General features: G+C 37.4%; 1 protein-coding gene across 9 annotated transcripts in view; it reads right to left on the bottom strand.

Moving 5' to 3' along the window:
* The window catches only part of HDHD2 (haloacid dehalogenase like hydrolase domain containing 2), a 54,338-nt gene that overhangs the window by 29,713 nt on the left and 4,302 nt on the right, over nt 1–20,323 (bottom strand). For all 9 annotated transcript variants that reach the window (XM_067699179.1, XM_067699171.1, XM_067699170.1 and 6 more), the window contains 3 exons: nt 12,344–12,459; nt 9,683–9,886; nt 4,385–4,469 (listed from right to left, as the gene is read on the bottom strand). In XM_067699179.1, the coding sequence (XP_067555280.1) occupies nt 4,385–4,469; nt 9,683–9,886; nt 12,344–12,449 (395 nt within the window). In that variant the 5' untranslated portion in view covers nt 12,450–12,459. The remainder of the gene's footprint in view (nt 1–4,384; nt 4,470–9,682; nt 9,887–12,343; nt 12,460–20,323) is intronic.

Here is a 20,323-nt window from a genome sequence, read left to right as displayed (position 1 = left end):
TTCAACAATTTCTCATCTCCAGAGTGTTTTATTTTTATAGTCTGGACCTTAATTAAAAAGATTGCATAGCAGTCAGCCCTTTCAAAATGGAAACAGCTCACAGAAATATTTCTAATTTAAGCCCTACTGCCACACTGTTCTAGAATTCCTTATGCCCAGGACTCTTAGAAAAGATTCAGGAGCTGCTATACAAATGCAGTAACTGAGGCCATTATTGTTGATTTTTCCCCTCCCCTTCCCTTCTTCCCTTTGTAAGGAATTGAATACATTAGTAATTAAACTTTTTATTCTTTTCTTAATGAGAAGGGGAAAAGAAAGCAATCCAATATTCAACAGAAACCATTTACGGGGATAAGAATCTCTTCCCCAAACACACGAGAAACTAATTTCTGTGCACCTCTAAGACTTTTGGAGGATTCTCGTACCTTGTAACAATTATAGGAAAGAAGTCATTAGCAAAGCTTCAAAACATTATTCTTAAGCAGTCTTCATCTCCGCATTTAAATGTGAAAGTTATATGATGTCACTTATCTTCAATTGTAACAACATTTTAATAAGCTTCTCAAGAAGCTGGAGGGCAGCTGCTCTTAATGTAGAAAAATTTTCTTTTCTGTGAACTATTAAGTTAAGCAATTTCCATGAAGTTTTTTCCCAAAATTCCTTTGATCCAGCAACTGTACTTCTGAGAAAACATGTTACGGAAATATAAATATTGCTTAACAAACACATTCAGAAGTTTTTTATAAAAAACTAACTCATGAAACCTGGAAATAATTAACAATCAGAAATACATGGCTACACAATTTACTGCATTTTTTAAAGTGGAATATGCTCTGGGAATCAAATATGTTTTAGAAGAATATTTAAAAATACAGAAAAACATGCACAATATATTGTCGGCTTTTTAAAAGGCAATTATCGCGTAGTATGTATACACTGTCATTTTTGTCTAAATATATATGTGCGTGGAAACAAATAAACTAGCTATATGCTAAAATGTTAACTGTTGTTCTCTTAGGTGGAGAATCACAGGTAATTTTGTTTATTCATGTTTCTTTTTTGAGCATTTGAAAATTTCCACAATGAGGACATATTAATTTTTTTAACATCTTTATTGGAGTGTAATTGCTTTACAATGGTGTGTTAGTTTCTGTTGTACAACAAAGTGAATCAGCTATACGTATACATATATCCCCGTATCTCCTCCTTCTTGCGCCTCCCTCCCACCCTCCCTATCCCACCCCTCTAGGAGGTCACAAAGCTCCGAGCTGATCTTCTTGTGCTATGCAGCTGCTTCCCACTAGCTATCTATTTTACATTTGGTCATGTCAATGCCACTCTTTCACTTCGTTCCAGCTTACCCTACCCTACGGCCCCGTCCTCAAGTCCATTCTCTACCTTTGCGTCTATTCTGGGAGGATGTATTAATTTTGAGGTTAGATATTTTTTAGTCTTGTTAATACCAAGTTCATTTAGATTAAGTGATCTGCTTGCCCAGGTAGGCTTTCTCTGAATAGAATTTAATTAAAATTGGTCCCTTACTGAAATGCTCATGCTTTTTTTTCCCTAACAGGTCAGAAGATGAAAAAAGACCTTGCTACAAGCTAGTACTACAACTGTGAAAATGAATGGAGTTATAGGCATTCATATTGATGAATCATACATTACTTCTAGGGAAGAAAGCAAACTGATGCACACATAAAGTATAAAACATGCAAGATAATACTACATATAGTCTAGAAATACCTACGTATGTGTTACAAGTATAAAGAAATGCAAGACAATGATAAACAGAAATTCACAATCCTGATTACTTTTGGGTCTTGGCTGACAAAACTGAGGAGGGATACACAGGGGTTATCAAACGTGTTGATAACTTGTGTTTCTTAAACCAATTGACAGGCATATGGGTATCCATTATATTACACTTTGTACCTTTTAGTATTAGGTAAAAGGTAAAAAGCCATCCATGGTTCTCAGGATTTGAACGTTTCATAGAACCCAAGCCCAAATCACATCTATCCCCTATAAGTGGTTCACATCCTTCTCCAAAATCAATTCTTTAAAATTCAGTGTTTTCAATTTTATTCAGACATTTAAGACACTTTTGTAGACAGAGCATACTATGCATGTCAGGGGGGCTACCCACTCAAAATACAGTAAATAAGAGGAGTGTAATGTGGAAGGTTCATGTATCTGCCTGAAGGCAATATGCCCCTAAAGCTGGTATTCAAGGCAGATATGCAACGGGGTTTAAAATCCAATGTTTATCCTCATTAAGAACCTGAATAGTAATTTAACTAATTGGCGGTGCATTTGAGATGTCACAACCCAAACAGCTGTAGTCATTGGTTGGAAGGCATAGTTTCTGTGGAGACATCAATATGCAAAGAAGGGCAAGACCTAAAATCCTTTTGTTAACTTTCCACCCAGCTGTTAAGGGCATTTGTGAAATTAGAGTTGACTTATAAGTGCACTGTAATGCTTTAAAATGTAGTGTTGAAAAAAATCAATATGGTTAGGGAAGTGTGCTAATTAGACAGCATGCAAACAATTACAAAGTCAGTATTACATCAACACACATTTTTATTACCCTGAGTCTAGTATTTATCTAAGACAGAGACCTCCCAACTTCCTATTAAATATTAGGTCCTTCCCAAATTACCAGCTAAAATCAATCAATACCTTCTCCTTGAATTCTGTGGTTCAGAAATGAATAAAATGTAGCAGGGGGTAAATCTGGAAGTAAGATATAATAGCAGGTTCTCTATTTCAAATGAAAACTGGTTTTGGTTATAGTTATAAACCTTAAGGAGCTGGTGAGATAATCCCTTTGCCCCCTGTCCCCCAAGAAGCTAGAGTAGAAAACTGAAGTAGGTGAAGAAATTTTAATACTCAAGCAATCTGGCACAACAGTGGATCTCTGGGAAATAATGTCTACTGAGCAATTATAAAAAGTGAATTTGTTTTTATTTAAACAAAAGCTTGACTGTCACAGTAACTAAGAGAGTCACAAATAAAAGTACATTCAGTAGCCATAGTTTTCATAACCGAGGATCTAAAATTAATGTGCAAATGGAAAAAAGGTGACTGTTCCCAAAGGGCTATTTCTGGCCACATAGATTGTACACAGGGTAGCCATCTTCAAGATCAAATAATGTGCCCAGATGTGTGAACCTTGTAGTGAGTTTTAACATTTTGATTCTAGAACATATACATCAAGAAGTGAATTCTACATCAAGTATAAGTTAGAATGATTCTTGAATATCTTCATACTGGTAAGAAAATGATGTTAAATTCCAAAAATTTACCAAGATATTAAAGAAATTCTTTTTAAAGTTAGTTCAATGTACATCTATGCAGTATGTAGGACTACTTAACTTGTCATAAATTTAAAGGCAAGTTACACTGTTTAATGTTCAACAAGAAGCAAAAGGCAAGATGAAAAATGAAAAATCTATAAAAAATGAAAAATCCAAGGGGAAAAAAATCACAATCTCACTCTAGAGTAGACTTGCGAATAAATTCTGATCCAATTTAGTTTAGGAAGTATGAGAACCAGTATGCAGTCTGCCTTTTGGAAGTAGCAGTAAAAAGTTCATACAGGTAAAATGCACACACAATTGAAGATTTATAACATTTTACATGTTAGTTGTGGTTCCTCAATTTCTACCAACAGCTATTGGAACCCCTCCACTTATATAGCCCACAGTTCAAAGAGCCCCACCCTACTCATCACCTCCTGAACCCACACAGGGAGTGTTCTCTATCACAGGCACTTAGGTTAGATATCTACATGCTGACTCACTGTTCTTCTTCACCCCCTTGACCCAACTGTCCATCAAGTCATGTTGACAATACCAGAATCTCATTTTCTTCATCCCTACTGCCACAATCACAGATCAGACTACCATTATCACTCGTCGAATAATTTCTTTGAAAGTGTGGTCAAACGTGCCAACTTTTTCCGATAGCCTGGATTCTCTCTGGAGGAAGAATCACATTTACTGTTTTGGGTGAATTAGCCTGGATCTTATTTTCCTTCAGAGATCATAGTCAGTGAAGAATCACAGGAGTGATAATAAAAGATAAAACTCCTAGCTTTAGATTTACAATTTGATTATGAATTTCTGCCCCAGAATATTGATCCTATGAACGAGAAAAACCCCAGTGATCATCACGTTTTAACATACTGATTATTTTTAAAAAACTAAGGAAGACAGTAATAAATATTTAATGTTGATCTTGAAGTGATCTTTAAGATATCTGTACACCTACAATCTAGGTGGCCGGAAAGTAAATTATGTATAACCTTACACAACAAAGACAAGAAGAGAAGAAGGGAGTATATGATCACATGAAAAATAAACAGCTAAAGACTTACCGGAATGCTTGATTCAGAATTTGATAATGAAAATGGTCTGGTGCCAATCCTATGACCACAGCATTAGGATCACTTGTTTGTATTCCTGGGAATGGAAAGAAAAAATTATTGAAAAATGCAATTAACAGTAATGTCACATTTTATGATAAAGTAGTTTTAGTCAATCAAGTACAAATTTTTGCTGTAGCCAATAATCTGAAGTTTAAGAGATTATCCTGCCCAGTGTACTTTGAAAGTATCAGCTATAACTTAAAAAAAAAAAAAGGTCTCCTAGTATTTCTGTATATTCCTTTTGCATGGTCTTACAGCTACTGAATAACTAGAAGATCTAAACTGAAACTTGTAACCTGATGTTCTCAAACAAGCAACAATTTCTAACTTCAAAAAGCTTTACTGATTAAAATCAACAAGAAGAGCCACAGTTCTCTATGAGCTATCAGATCAATAGCAACTGATGAGGGACTGAAAACCTAACAGGCAAGGGAAATTATAGACTCTCTAGGTGATACAGCTGAGGCTAACACCATCATGATAAATATGGAATGCACTGTAGGGTCTATAGTTTTCTACAATAATACCTAATCCACTTCTAGTTTCACAAATATTGTTCTATAATTAAAGCATGTTTTAAGGCCTTGGTACCTGATGACAAGACTTTAGATCAAGAACCAAACAAGTACTTCCACCATCACAGTTATTAAAACTGATTGAAGTGTCTGTGCATTATCCATATGCCGATTCCTATTTGCCTCTCTTATTGCCTGCCTTTAAGCATTCTCATTATCGATTCTACCAAAATGTGAGGGGAAGAAGTAGAAAAAGCAGATACCCAAGATATCCAATTTCCTCCTTACCAGCAGCCATGAGTATCCAGTAATTGGTTAAAGTTTGTTAAAGGAAGAAAATAAAATCAATGGCTACAGTTAAGAGTTGGAGTTTTATGTGTTCTTTTTATTATCTCCATCTACCACTGGCTAAGATATTCAATATTAGCCAAGATATTTCCATTCCCTTCAAAAACCTACCTACTTTGGGTATTTTCATGTATATAAACATGTTGCAAGTTTAGTCTTACATCAAATAAAGATTTCTTCCAGACCAGAGATTGTGCTTATATATGTCAACTCCAGCTCACTACTGCACAACTAGAAACTTTCTTCAAATAAAGTAAAAAATCTGAATAAAAAATTGTTTTGTAGTACTTCAGCTAACTCAGAAATATAAATACACTGATTGTAGAATGTATTTGTCATTGTTTTTCGTAGCCCAGTTTCTGAATACCATTTTCATAATTAGGGAATCCACTAGCTCATAAGGCTTAGTGAGGAGCGGAGCTCACCCTCTCCTGAGAGGGTGAAAACACCAGATACTTATTTTCCAGCCTCTGCAGCTATGGGTACTGGCCTGAGACAGAGGTTCTGCCAATCAAAAGCACCCCCCCAACCCCGGGCTTTAAACTGGGAGCTAGGAAGATAAAGTAGCAGGGAGAACCTCACTGGAAATTCTGAGGCAGCAGTGCTAGCTGGAACTTCCAATCTCCAGTGCTACTGGCGTGAATAGGCAAGCTGCAGAGGTCAGTGTTCAGCAGGGACACTGAGGGCACCGGATCAGCTCTGCATGAGATGTCGCACGCCGCTCCTCAGCGCACAGCCCCCGAGGCGAACCTCCAGCTCCCCTGGGCAGTTAGTTCTGTGGGCTACAGGCTTTTTTCTTTTTGTCATGGACATTCAAAAAATATTAAAAAGTAGAAAGACTAGCTCATAATGAGCCCTGATGTACCCATCACCCAGCTTTAGCAGTCATCAGCGTTTTGCCAATCTTATTTACCATTCTCTACATATTTTAAAGTCTTTTAAGTATATTCCAGTATCATCTCACCCTTTCATATTTCAGTACATATCGTTAACTGATAAAGACCTAAAAAAAAACCCACCTTAACATTATTACACCAACAAAGTTAAAATAATTCTTTAATATCACTCAATATCTAGTCCACATTTGAATCTCCCCAAATGTCTCAAAATGTCTTTTCACATCTGATGTGTAATTGGCACCCAACAAGGTCCATATATTGTATTTGATTGTTATCCTTTACCTCTCATTCTATAGCAACATTCCTCTCCACTTACTGGAGCAACTAGATCATTAATCTTGGAAAAGGTCCCACATTCTGGATTTGGCTGATTGCTTGTGATATTATTTAATTTATTCCTTTACTCTTATTATTTCCTATAAACCAGTAATTGAATCTAGAGGCTTCATAAGTTCACATTCAATTACTAGGCAAGAGTACTTATAGGCAATGCCATGAATTTCCAATTATATCACATCACGAAGCACAAGAGTTCTGTGTGTTCTACTTGCAGTGATGTTAAGACTGATCAATAGGTTCAAGTGGTGTCAGCCTGATTCCTCCATTTTGAAGTTCCCCATCAACTCTTCACCTAATGTGTTTAAAATCTATTGATATTGTTGCCTATTTCACTAGGGTTTGGTTTTTTTTGTTTTTTTTTTAACATCTTTATTAGAGTATAATTGCTTTACAATGGTGTGTTAGTTTCTGCTTTATAACAAAGTGAATCAGTTATACACATACATATATCCCCATATCTCTTCCCTCTTGTGTCTCCCTCCCTCCCACCCTCCCTATCCTACCCCTCTAGGTGGTCACAAAGCACCAAGCTGATCTCCCTGTGCTATGCCGCTGCTTCCCACTGGCTATCTATTTTACGTTTGGTAGTGTATATATGTCCATGCCACTCTCTCACTTTGTCACTAGGGTTTGCCAAATGGTGATTTTCTAATTCTGGCATTCCTTTTGCATTTACTAGCTATAATTCTTCTATAAAGAACTTACCCTCATCAAATGTTTAGTTACTATAAAATATAGTTAAAATAGGAAAGGCTTGTTTCGTTTATCCATTTTCAGAATGAGTTACTTCCCTAACAATTTTCCGTAGTGACCAATGAGTTTTGTGGGATGAATATCATTTTGAACTTTTTATACGTATGATGCATTGCAATCTATTGCAATCAGTATTTTTTGATGCTCCAACTATGGCTTCAAATTGGCTTCAGTGTCCTTTAGGCATGACCTTATTAGTTTTCGATAGTTTCCTTGCTAACAATTAGTTATCCCAGACTCATACAACGCCTGCCCATTTCTCCAGTTCCTTGGAGAAATGGAATCACCCATTTCTCCAAGGAACTAAAGTGGGAAACCATAGTAGACACCAGTCTGACCACTGTGCTTCACTGCTTCTATGCCTTTTTAGTAGGAGATCTAGATAATATGTACTTTTTGAGAGAACAAGGGAGTTGATAATATTTTAATTCAAAATTAATACATACCTCATCTGATTTTTATATTTCTATCTCTTTTCACTTACACTTAAAATCTGGAGTACTAACAATACTAGCGTAACTACTACTTTATCGTATAATACATCTATAATTACAAAATAATATCAACACTACTAATAACACTAATACTACTGAATGCAGTTTTAGATTTCTTTGCAGTTCTTTCATCCTTAGAATTGATCCCCCCATGAATGAACTGTCAAAATACTGAATTTTAAAGTCATCTGAAGTAATTCTTTTCTCTGAGTGGTTATGTCACCAACTTTATATAGAGTTCATTTGTTTCAATCTGTTTTTGGTTTTCAGGGATTGGTTTGTTTTTAACTTTTTAATTGCCTTTTAAATATGTAAAATATTCACATGGTTCCAAAGTCAAAACTAGATAATAACGTACTTTTAGAGAAATCACCTCTCCTCTTCCCACCCTCCCCCTTTAGATAACCATTTTTACTAGTTTTTCATTTATCATCCTTCAGCTTCCTTCCACAAATATAAGACAAATACATTTATATCCATTTTCCTCTCATTTTCTTACACAGATAAAAGTGTGTAAGGTTTTCTATACCATATAATTTTTTCACTTAATATATCCTATGAAGATCACTCTTATCAGGATATAGAATTCGCCATTACTTATCTTTCAGCTACAAAGCATTCCATTTTGTGGACATTTCATAGTTTTAATCAGTCTCTTCCAATGAACATTTGGGCTGTTTCCAATCTTTTCTTATTACAAATAAGGTCATAATGAACAACCTACCTTATTCATATGTCCTTGCACATTTTTGTTACTGCATCTTGGAGGTAGATTCCTACAAGAGGCAGTACTGCTTCACATGCAATTTTGAGAGCTACTGCCAAATTCCTCTCTGCAGGAGTTGTGCCATTTTATATCCTGTCAGCAGTCAGATCTTTTTTTTTTTGGTACATGGGCCTCTCACTGTTGTGGCCTCTCCTGTTGCAGAGCACAGGCTCCGGACGTGCAGGCTCAGCGGCCATGGCTCACAGGCCCAGCCGCTCTGCGGCATGTGGGATCTTCCCGGACCGGGACACGAACCCGTGTCCCCTGCACTGGCAGGCGGACTCTCAACCACTGCGCCACCAGGGAAGCCCTAGTCAGATCTTTTAATAAATTTACTTTCTGTTTAATTCACCCAAAGTTGGTTTCTGTTTTTTGCAAATTCTGATTGATATACAGTTATATTTCCTGATAGTATAAGTTTTGAGGTTCTGCCTAACTATATATCCATGCTGAAGTTCTCTAATCATTACATGGTTTTGTAATGATGTATTTATACCCACTTTTTCTATATTGTGTATTTCACTCTGAGTATCACCTACAAAAAGCAGTGTGGCAAACCTTCATAACACAAGGATATTTTTCCAGTTTGTTAATTTTTCCAAAGAGAAAAGTTTTATTTTCTCTTGATTGAAAATATTTCATGGTCATTGCAAAAACTTCAAACCATACAGAATGAAATCTATTTTTAAACAAGTTGACCTTGGTTTATCTCATATAATCAAACTAATACCATGGCTCCAGGAATGACGATTATAATACTCAAAGAAATCTTAACCTGTGTTTTTTCAAACTGTGGGCCATGATCCATTAGTAGATTTTGAAACTAATCTGGAGGACTCTAAGCAGTATCAAAGTCACACAGTTAAGTAAACCAAATGGAAAATAGAGTACATCTCACAAGTAAGAGTACTGTTTAACATATACAAATACACATACATACATCCTGGATTTCTATGTAATGTGTTTCACTTATTTTGGAGTGCAGTCAAAACAGATTTGAGAAACACCAATTTAGATTCAAACTACTGATGACAGAGGAAATCTGACTAAATACTTCTAAACATCCAGTTTTAAGAATGATTTATAAGCAGATATGAAGAACCAATTTTTAAATCTTTCCAAATTTCTCTTACCTTTAAAATCAGGTAGGGCCCGATCATCAACCAGCAGCATGGGTCGGACTTGTTTCTGCTCTACCAAGTTTCTGGCTGCAGTCAGAGAAGTGAATATTTCATCTTCAGAGATATCAAACTGCAATTTCTTCAATCTTTCCAAGAGGTCTTTCTTGCTCTCTTTGGTTGTATTGGTCACAAACCTAACCATTACAGAAGTAGCACGTAACCTGGAAAAGTAAAATTCAGGTGTCAATAGGCAACTTGTACATTCTAGCTCCATAAAACCTAATTTGGTAGCACTTGCCAAAGGTCAGAAAATTAAGGGTAAGTCACTGAGTAAGTGTTTTTATGGCTAGTAGGTTTTATAATCTATTCAAAATTGCTTACAGATTATCCACACCCTGTGGACTGCTTCATCTCCAAAGGCTGTAAAGTCTACCCTTTCAAGGGCCTTCTATACTTTAACTGAATTTTACTACAGGGTTTTAGTAAAGAAGTAAAAAACAAAAATAAAACAAAAAAACTCAACACTTAGTAACCACCATACTCAGAGAATATGAGAGGTGAAAGTTATCTTAGAGATTATCTACTAGTGTAACCTTCTGAAGATGAGAAAACTCAGGCCTAGAGGATTAATGACTGGGCTCAGCTGTACACAGCTGGGCAGCAGTAGGGCTGTGACAAGAACTCCAGCCTATGTCCTAGACAGGGTCTGACCCCCTATACTAAAAGAACAGAGGACACCTCAAGAGTTCTTCCTTCCTCTTAGCCAATTAGACACTGGCTAAGCCCTAATGTGCTACTAAGTTTACAAACAGAAACTACTTGGAGAAAGAAACATTCCATCTTTACAGACTGGAATGTGTTTTCCCTTTGAACTACTTTTGATTCCATAATCTGCTTTTGGAACCTAAACTGGCAATCAGGTATCAGAGAAAGAATTCATGATAATCCAGCTTTCTTTCAAAACAAAAATTATTTTCTTGGTCCTAAAGTGCTTTAACCTAAAAATAATTTACCTACAATTAAAATTTTTATATTAATACCCTGTTGCTTTTTATCTTATACCTGCCCCAAATAGACATAAGGCATAAAGCACTATCCATAATTTAAAATAAGCAAGCAAATAAAACAGAAAAGAGATTTTTAAGAATTCACTCAGAGCATTCATAGATTTATATGATTAAATAGTTCATTATAATCATGATTATCTCTATAATACCTGTATGGTAGATTTTCTGAAAAACACATTAAATTTGGTAGTTCATCTCTCAAAAGAAACTGAATACTTCAACGTAACTATTACCTTAAAAATGAACAAGTCTAAGTACTGAAATGATCATATCATTTTCAACGAGCATTTTAAAAACCTTTTCTTTTTGCTAGTCCCTCAACTTCCCTTAGTCTGTTTGTTTCTATAGAGACGAAAACTGGCAGTGACAGTATAGCAATCTCTCTGGGATGGAAACCTGCCAGTGTCAGTGAGAGAACAATCTGTAGGCTCCTGCCCCTCCAGAATGGCCGGCTCATAGTTTACAGAGGTACTTAGAGATGTCATTCATTGTTCACCAGAAATAAGATTCTTCTTTCCATCCAGAGCAGAAAGCTCATCTTTGAAGCAGTAAAAGCTCTTGTCCAACAGGAGAGGAGACTGACCGACAGACATCCTTTTCCCTAGAAGGTCTGAGAGAGACCATGGCAAGGAGTCAAGAGAAAGTCCCCGTCTCCAACTGATTTACTTCAGGCTTTAAACATATTGTTGTCCACCTGTAAAATGAATGTCATGACTGCTGGCTAAGTCAACAGCTTCCAAATGACACCTACCAGATCTAAAATCTCTTCACACTCACTGAAGCCCCAAATGGAGAGTAAGCTCCTTGAGAGCGTGCCAAGTCAGTGTTGATCTCTTGCCGTAATACCTGGCACTGTGATACTAGTCACTAGATTTCCTGAACAACAGCATACTATGTGAATATTGTAAGGTTTGAAAATGATGAAGCACCACACGCTATTGTTGATTTTGAAAACTCCTCTAAATTATTTGAAGATGAGATGCTTAATAACATTACTAGTTCTGTTGTACTGAGGAGTACTTTTTTGAGGAACACATTCAGTTCACTTTACCAAGCTTTCATTATGTATTTTGTATCTAGACTTGTGGTGACGCATCAGAAATGTAAGACAATCTCTAACCTTCAAAAGCATTAAGTTTAGTTAATGGAAATAATTCTAAAGTTTCAAGTTCCTTAATTAAATTTTATTTGAGCAGCTGCACACTCAGTGTTAGATCTTAGCTGAAGAAGAGTGAGCGGAACTATGGCTTTGTATATGTGTGTGTTTCGTTTTGTGATTCCAGGATTCATTTGTGATTTTTCAAATGCTACTTATTCCACATTTCAGAGCCTCGAGTTTTCATTCCCAAATTTACACTACCGACTTAGAAAAAGATACACATAAAGAACAAAAAGACTAAATCAAAAGGCCAAACCTAACAAAAGGCTTAGAGAACCATGTCTGGAAGATTATTACAATGCATACATCTTCTAGCTAAGCCGAAGGCAGTTCCTGTATATATGGTAAACTGGTGAAATGCCACCTTAAGGCCATCCATTCAGCTAATGATCTGCCTTGGTAACACGGCACCTACAAACATATTTGTCAGCTGAACATGGAGGATAGCTTGCCTTTGAAGAGCTTCCTGTGCGCCTGGCACAGCTGTATCTTCAATGTGAAGTGTGCCACTGAGATCCACCAAAACAGCTTTTAATGCATGGCGTGCTGCCATCCTTCATTCCCTAAGAGAGAGCAAATGAAACTAAAAATACAGTTTAGGAAACAATGGACAATTAAAAACTGGTAAGTCTTCAAAATATCATTCATATCTAGGCAGATACTTAGTGTTAAGCTGCCTCCCTTTTAGAAAAAAAGTTTTTTAAAAATCAAAAATCCAAATTTGATCCATAAAACTTTTTTAATGGTTAGGGGCTTTTTCAGTCTTAAAACCATAGGAAGGAAAATGTTAAAAAAAGAAGGTTACTATTTACTTCAGGTTTCTTAAAATAACTCTTCGTGGAACAATTCATGCATTTATTTTTTATTATAGACAACCAGATTTATTTATTTATTTATTATTATTATTTTTTTTTTTTGCGGTACACGGGCCTCTCACTGTTGTGGCCTCTACCGTTGCGGAACACAGGTTCTGGACGCGCAGGCTCAGCGGTCATGGCTCACGGGCCCAGCCGCTCTGCGGCATGTGGGATCCTCCCGGACCAGGACACAAACCCGTGGCCCCTGCATCGGCAGGCAGACTCTCAACCACTGCGCCACCAGGGAAGCCCCATGCATTTATTTTTAAATATGAGAAAATGTACTCTGAAGAACGGGTAGATGGAAGGAAGCCCTAAATCACTGGCAAAATCTTCTTCCTCTTTGGTTATATACAATGAAATGTTCTAATTGCCCATCTCCATTGTTATATCCTGAAGCAGCATATATGGCCAAAGAGCTACCAGTATTTATACTGGTCAGTGAGGAGGAAATTTCAAGTTACACAGCAACTTTAGTCAGGAGATGTTTTCCTTTACCTTACAATGTCTGACTTTCCTTTTGCATATTTTCCCTTTAAAATATGTTTATCATGAGCTATATCATATATACAGTGGAGTATAAGGTATATCTGTGGTTTAAAGATAATACGGGAGTGGGTAAGAATAGTGTGGAAGCTAAAGACAATAGGATGGGACTTCATTTTTAGTTTTTTTTAACTTATTCTTTTTTCCATTAAAAAAAATTTTTAGAATAAAATATTTCAGACATACAAAAGGTATCAAGGATAATACAACCCCCTTTACCCATCATTCAGCTTCAAAAATAAAACATCATTGAAGGATTTGGAGCCCTCTGTGTACCCTCTCTGATCTGATTCCACTTCTCCCCCTCCCCAAGGTTACTACTTTCCTGATTTTGATGTGCTGAAAGCTTTGTATTACTGTTCTTCTACAGACACTTCATGACTTGCTTTACCACTCCACACTGTTTGTGAGATGTAGCCATGTTAACATATGTACATATAGGTCATTCATTTTTCACTGCTGTGTGGTATTCCATTGTGTGAAAACACTATTTAATTTTTCTGTTCTCCTGATCATGAAGACTTAGGTAGTTTTGCACATTTTATTATAGTGAAGAGCACCTCTATAAACATCCTTCTGCATGTCTCCTGGTGGCCGTGTGTGTGAACATTTCTCTGGGGTCTTCCTCAGTCTGAGGGCATGTGCTAATCTTCACCCTTACAGGATGTTGCCAAGTTGCCCCATTCATTGTATCTTCATAGGGCAAATGTGTACTGAGCACTTACTATGTCAAGCCCTGATGTGACAGCAGAGCTGGAAGAGCCATCTTCTTTAAAGTGAGAAGCAGAAAGAAAAGGGGGAAAGAACCAGGGGAGATATAAGTAGTCAATGAACAAGAATTTGTGGAGAATTCTACCAGAAGAGTTCTCAGGTGGTTTATGACATCCATGGGACACATGGTGGATGGAGGGGAAGACCTCTCTCTCCTAGCTAGCTCCCTCTGAGATGTCATTGTGAGAGCTCAGGACTGGCAGCCACCAGGCCCAGGTGTTGGTCCTGGTTCTGCCTCAAATTCACTGTGTGACCTTGGTCTAGTGCCTTCTCTGGTTTTAAGTTTCTCTTCAATATGTGGGGCAGGGAGGCAAGATGAGGCCTCAATCTTCTTTTGTTTGTTTGTTTTTTTGGCCGCGAGACATCTTAAATTCCCAACCAGGGATTGAACCTGCATCCCTGCATTAGAAGGCGAAGTCTTAACCACTGGACCACCAGGGAAATCCCGAATCCTCAAACTTTACTGCCTACAGTTGGGCAATCTGGGATGAAAGAATCAGTGTATCACATACCACTACACCCCTCCCCACCCGCCGCCCCGATTTTCTCTTCTTCAACATCGGCCTGCTAGTCCCTGCTGGGTCCATCTCCCAAAGCTGCCAGTAGTACTCCAGACTGCCCAGTGTTACCCTTTTAAACGTTGCTCTCCCGTAGGTGTAGTCCTGTCAGGAGGCAGAGGGATAGCAAAGATGACCTCTGAATTCCCTCTCAGCTTCTAGCTTTTAGCTCCTTTGCTTCTCTCATTTTCCAGACCCCGCTCCTACTCCAAGTCAGCTATCTCTGCACACAAGGTATAAATACAAAAAATAAACCCAGACTAAACCCAGAACTGTAGCCAATTGCTGGCAAGTGCTAGCTGCTGATTAGCATGCATAGAGGACTTGCCACTGGGCATACTGGAGAGAACTGCATTTTCCCACAGGGCCAGCTGTCAGCATGGTCCAGACTGGGGAGGGATACAGATGGAGGAAGGCATAGAGACGGTGCTCCGGCTGGATCCAGGCCTGCTCTGTTCCTTATATGTGCTCCCCAAATCTGAGCGGGGTTTCCCTTCAGTGAGCTAGAACTTGGGTCCTAAGTGAAGGAGGTGCAGAAGGTGGGGGAAGCAAAGCCAGGTGGTGAGGGTGAGGTAGGTCCAGGGTCCAGGATTAGCTGAGTAACCTTGGGCAACAGCATTTATCATCCTAAGCCTCCATTTCTTCGTCTGTATAAGAGGAAGAATACTTGTAAAGACCCTGCAGGGATGTGAGGGTTCGCTGAGTTAAGGAGAATGCCTGGCAGTGATAAGCACATAGTAGGAACATAAAGGATGTGCCCTCTTCCTTCCCACCCATCACTGTGTAACAAGTACCTCCCTCCACCTGCCCACCTACCCCACCCCATGCATAGCCTGGGGTCACAGACCAGGAAAAGTAAAAAGCAAGAGAAGCGACTGGGAGGAATTCATAAAGAAAGAAGGGAAATAAGAACAGCTCATATTTATTGGATGCTGTAGGTGTTCTGCACTGTGCTAAACACTGTAGTCTTTATTACATCATTGAAACTTCTCAGCAATCCTACATAGGAGGAAATTGAGACACTGAGAAGTTACTAACTTGCCCAAGCTTAGTTTTGACTTTGAACCATGTTAATGGTTTATATATTCAAACTTAAACAAAACCAGCCCTAAAATGGAATACAAACACAAACTAATCTAAGACAACTTCTGCAGAGTGCTGACTCTAGCCCTGCCATAGGATATATGCAAAGGACAAAAGAAGTGCAAGGAAATCTTGAACTTTACTTAGTAGGTTTGTTGTTGGTAATGGTATGAGTTCCAAAATAATTCTGTGCATGTTATAGGACTGAGCAAATCAGTATAAATATATTGCTGATGTTTAAAAAAATTAGGGTTCTTAAATGGAAGAAAAGAGCTATAAACATGGAATGGGAGGACAGGAAGAACCCTGTGTTGGTTTGGAATCAGAGGTGTCATTATGAATTTGCAATTTAAATACACATATATTTCTTAGCACCACCCACCAAAACGAACAAGAAGCAACAAGACTCCAATAGCTATGAGCGCAGCTAAAGTGCACTAAACAAAACCTGGACTGGGTCAGCCAAAATACAAGGTGAGCCAACATATTGTTTTACCAGATCACAGGTGGACAAAAGGACACGTGAACCAGGGGTTCCAACTAGCCAAATCTGGGGCACCAAAAAGAAAAAATAACAGAAATGCATAACACATGATAAAACCATTTGATGAAAAATTGTTGGGGAACAGTACAGTTGACCCTTGAACAATGCAGGGGTTAATTCATGCATAACTTAGAGTCCACACTCCACATCCAGGGTTCATCTGCATCCTTGCATTCAACCAACCAGCAACTGTGTAGCACCATAGTATCTACTACTGAAAAATATCCAAGTATAAGTGGACCCATGCAGTTCAAACCCACACTATTCAAGGGTCAACTGTTTAATCACTCAGGCTCAAATAATCACCCACAAATTAAGATTCTCCACTAACTACAAAGGAGAAAAGATACTCTTACAGTGGAGAAAACAGCCAGGTACCCCCTTAACCAAATGATCAAAGTAACACCATTAATAATGTGAGAAACTGACATTATGTGCTTCCTGAGAAGACCACTGTAGTCGTCCTGCCTTTGTAGAATTTCTGCCAAAAATGTTTAACACAAATCAATCATGAGGGAAACATGAGACAATTCCAAATTGTATAAAACAACTAGCTTGAACTTTTCAAAAATATCAATGTCATAAAAGACAAAGAAGGGGCTGGGGAACTGTTTTAAATTAAAGGAATGTGAAAAGACATGACAAATAAGTGCAATGCATGAGAGAAACATAAAACAAATATAGCAAAATATTAACAATTAGTGAATTTTGGTGAAAGGTATATGGTTTTCATCGCAATATTTTTACAAATTTTCAACTCTTGGAGGAAAACAAATTTTATAAAGATTTCTCTTAAAAATGGGTTGAAGGCAAAAGAAAGACGTTTTCATACCTGATAATAATAGTAATATAAAAAATGAAACTTGTGTGTTTAGCCAGTCCCTAGTTTAAGATTAGAACACTGCCAATACTGCTGAGGGTCCTATATGAGCCCCTTCAATTACATTCCTGTCCCACCTCCCAGAAGTAATTAACATAATGAACTCTGTGATAATCATTTTCTTGCTTTTCTTTATATTTTTAACTGTCACACAGCTTTAATGTCTTTTAACTTTATAAGAATGAAGTCATAATCTTGCAACTTTCATGTTCTGCTCAACATTGTATTTCTGAGATTCATCCATGCTGATGATTGTTATTTTCCATCAAAACAAACACCAAAACCCCCCTTCTGGGATTCTGACTAGAACCGCACTGAATTTATAGAGCAATATTGGGAGACTGAGATCATTACTATATTGAGCCATGGAACTTCTTTAAGCTGATAAAAGAGTATCTACAAAAAGCCTATATATAGCCAACATTAGATTTATCAGTAATATACTGATATTTATCAGTGTGTAACTTATACTTTATACTATGATATCACTTTTCAGTAATATACTGAAAGCACTGAGATAGGGAATAACACAAGGATGTTACTTTCACCACTTCTATTTAACATTGCAAATGATACCTTAGCTAGTGCAGTAAGGCAAGAAAAAGAAGGTATAAGGATTGGAAAGAAGACACAAAACTATCGTTATTCATAGATGATTTGACTGTATATACAAAAAATTCAAGAATCTAAAACAGATTAACAAAGTAAAAAAGTATAGCATTTAAAAAAATCACTATGTCACAAACAAATAATTAGAAAACTAATTTTAAAAAAGATATCACTTATAGTAGCATACAGTTACCAGGAAAGTCTAACAAAAGAAGTCAACACTTTTATGGCAAAATTATAAAACTATAAAGAAAGACACATAGAAGACAAATATATAGATAGATCTATTAATGGACCCAATACTACAAAGATATCAGTTTTCCCTTTTAATGATCAACAGATTCAAAGCAATTCCAATCAATATCCCAAAAAGGGTTTTGTGGAACTTGATAAGCTGATTCTAAAACTTACACACCAGTGCAAATAGCCAAGACACTTCAGCCAAGATTGAAGAGAAAGAAAATGGGAGCCTTGCTTTCCCTAATATCCAGACAATTAATCAGGTCTTGTAATTAACTAAGATGTTACGGTATTAGCACAAGAGACAAAGTCAATGGAACAGAATAGGGAACCCAAAAAAGGACCCCCCCACCCCCTACCCCAACCAGTGTGTGGAAACTTGATATATGACAGACATAGTGTTTGAGATCAGTGAAGAAAGAAAAATGGTGTTAGAACAACTGACTATCCATAGGAGAAAAAAATGGAATTGGATTCCCATATCATACCTCATACACATTTTTTCCCCAGGAAGATTAAACAACCATATGTTTAAGGCAAAACTTTTAGATAGGAGAGTATCTTCATGATTTGAGGGTAGGAATGGCTTTCTTATGATATAAAAAGCATAAAGGAATAAAGGAAAAGACAGATATTTCAAAAGTACTGTAAAGAGAGAAAGAGTAGAAATATACAGAGTGAAAAACAAATTTGCAACACATGTGAGAAAGGATCAGAATCCAGGAAATATAAACTGTAAATATTAAGAAAAAGAAAAACAACCTAATAGAAAAATGGCACAGGAGCTCAATATATCCTTTAAAAAGGAACAAATCTGAAACAAATGAATAACCATCAACATATCCTTTACAAAAGAGCACATAAACAAATGAAGATGTTCAAAACTCACTGGTAATCAAGGATATGCAAATATAAAGCAGAATGAGATCACTACAACAAAAAAGACTGGCAAAATTTAAAAGTCAGAAAATATCAAAGGTTTTCAAAAGCAACTCCCTAGCCTCTTGAATAAGTGGTGCTGGGAAAGCTTGACAGCTACATGGAAAAGAATGAAATTAGAACATTCCCTAACACCATACACAAAAATAAACTCAAAATGGATTAGAGACCTAAATGTAAGGCCAGACACTATAAAACTCTTAGAGGAAAACATAGGCAGAACACTCCATGGCATCAATCACAGTAAGATCCTTTTTGATCCACCTCCTAGAGAAATGGAAATAAAAACAAACAAATTGGACCTAATGAAACTTAAAAGCTTCTGCACAGCAAAGGAAACCATAAACAAGACGAAAAGACAACCCTCAGAATGGGAGAATATTTTTGCAAATGAAGCAACTGACAAAGGATTAATCTCCAAAATATATGAGCAGCTCATGCAGCTCAATATCAAAAAAACAAATAACCCAATACAAAAATGGGCAGAAGACCTAAATAGACATTTCTCCAAAGAAGATATACAGATTGCCAACAAACACATGAAAGATTGCTCAACATCATTAATCATTAGAGAAATGCAAATCAAAACTACAATGAGGTATCATCTCACACCGGTCAGAATGGCCATCATCAAAAAATCTACAAACAATAAATGCTGGAGAGGGTGTGCAGAAAAGGGAATCCTCTTGCACTGCTGGTGGGAATGTAAATTGATACAGCCACTATGGAGAACAGTATGGAGGTTCCTTAAAAAACTAAAAATAGAACTGCCATATGACCCAGCAATCCCACTACTGGGCATATACCCTGAGAAAACCATAATTCAGAAAGAGTCACGTACCACAATATTCATTGCAGCTCTATTTACAATAGCCAGGAAGCAGCCTAAGTGTCCATCAACAGATGAATAGATAAAGAAGATGTGGCACATATATACAATGGAATATTACTCAGCCATAAACAGAAACGAAATTGAGTTATTTGTAGTGAGGTGGATGGACCTAGAGTCTGTCATAGAGAGTGAAGTAAGCCAGAAAGAGAAAAATAAATACCATATGCTAACACATATATATGGAATCTAAAAAAGAAAAAATGGTTCTGGGGCTTCCCTGGTGGCGCACTGGTTAAGAATCCACCTGCTACTGCAGGGGACATGGGTTCAAGCCCTGGTCCGGGAAGATCCCACATGCCGTGGAGGAACTAAGCCCGTGCACCACAACTACTGAGCCGGCGCTTTGGAGCCCGCGAGCCACAACTACTGAGCCCGCGCACCTAGAGCCTGTGCTCTGCAATGAGAAGCCACCGCAATAAGAAGCCCGAGCACCGCAATGAAGAGTAGCCCCCGCTCACCACAACTAGAGAAAGCCCCCATGCAGCAACGAAGACCCAATGCAGCCAAAA

This window comes from Pseudorca crassidens, chromosome 12, assembly GCF_039906515.1.
Source record: "Pseudorca crassidens isolate mPseCra1 chromosome 12, mPseCra1.hap1, whole genome shotgun sequence".
Classification (NCBI taxonomy): Eukaryota; Metazoa; Chordata; class Mammalia; order Artiodactyla; family Delphinidae; genus Pseudorca; species Pseudorca crassidens.
This window is presented reverse-complemented; position numbering and strand designations above follow the sequence as displayed.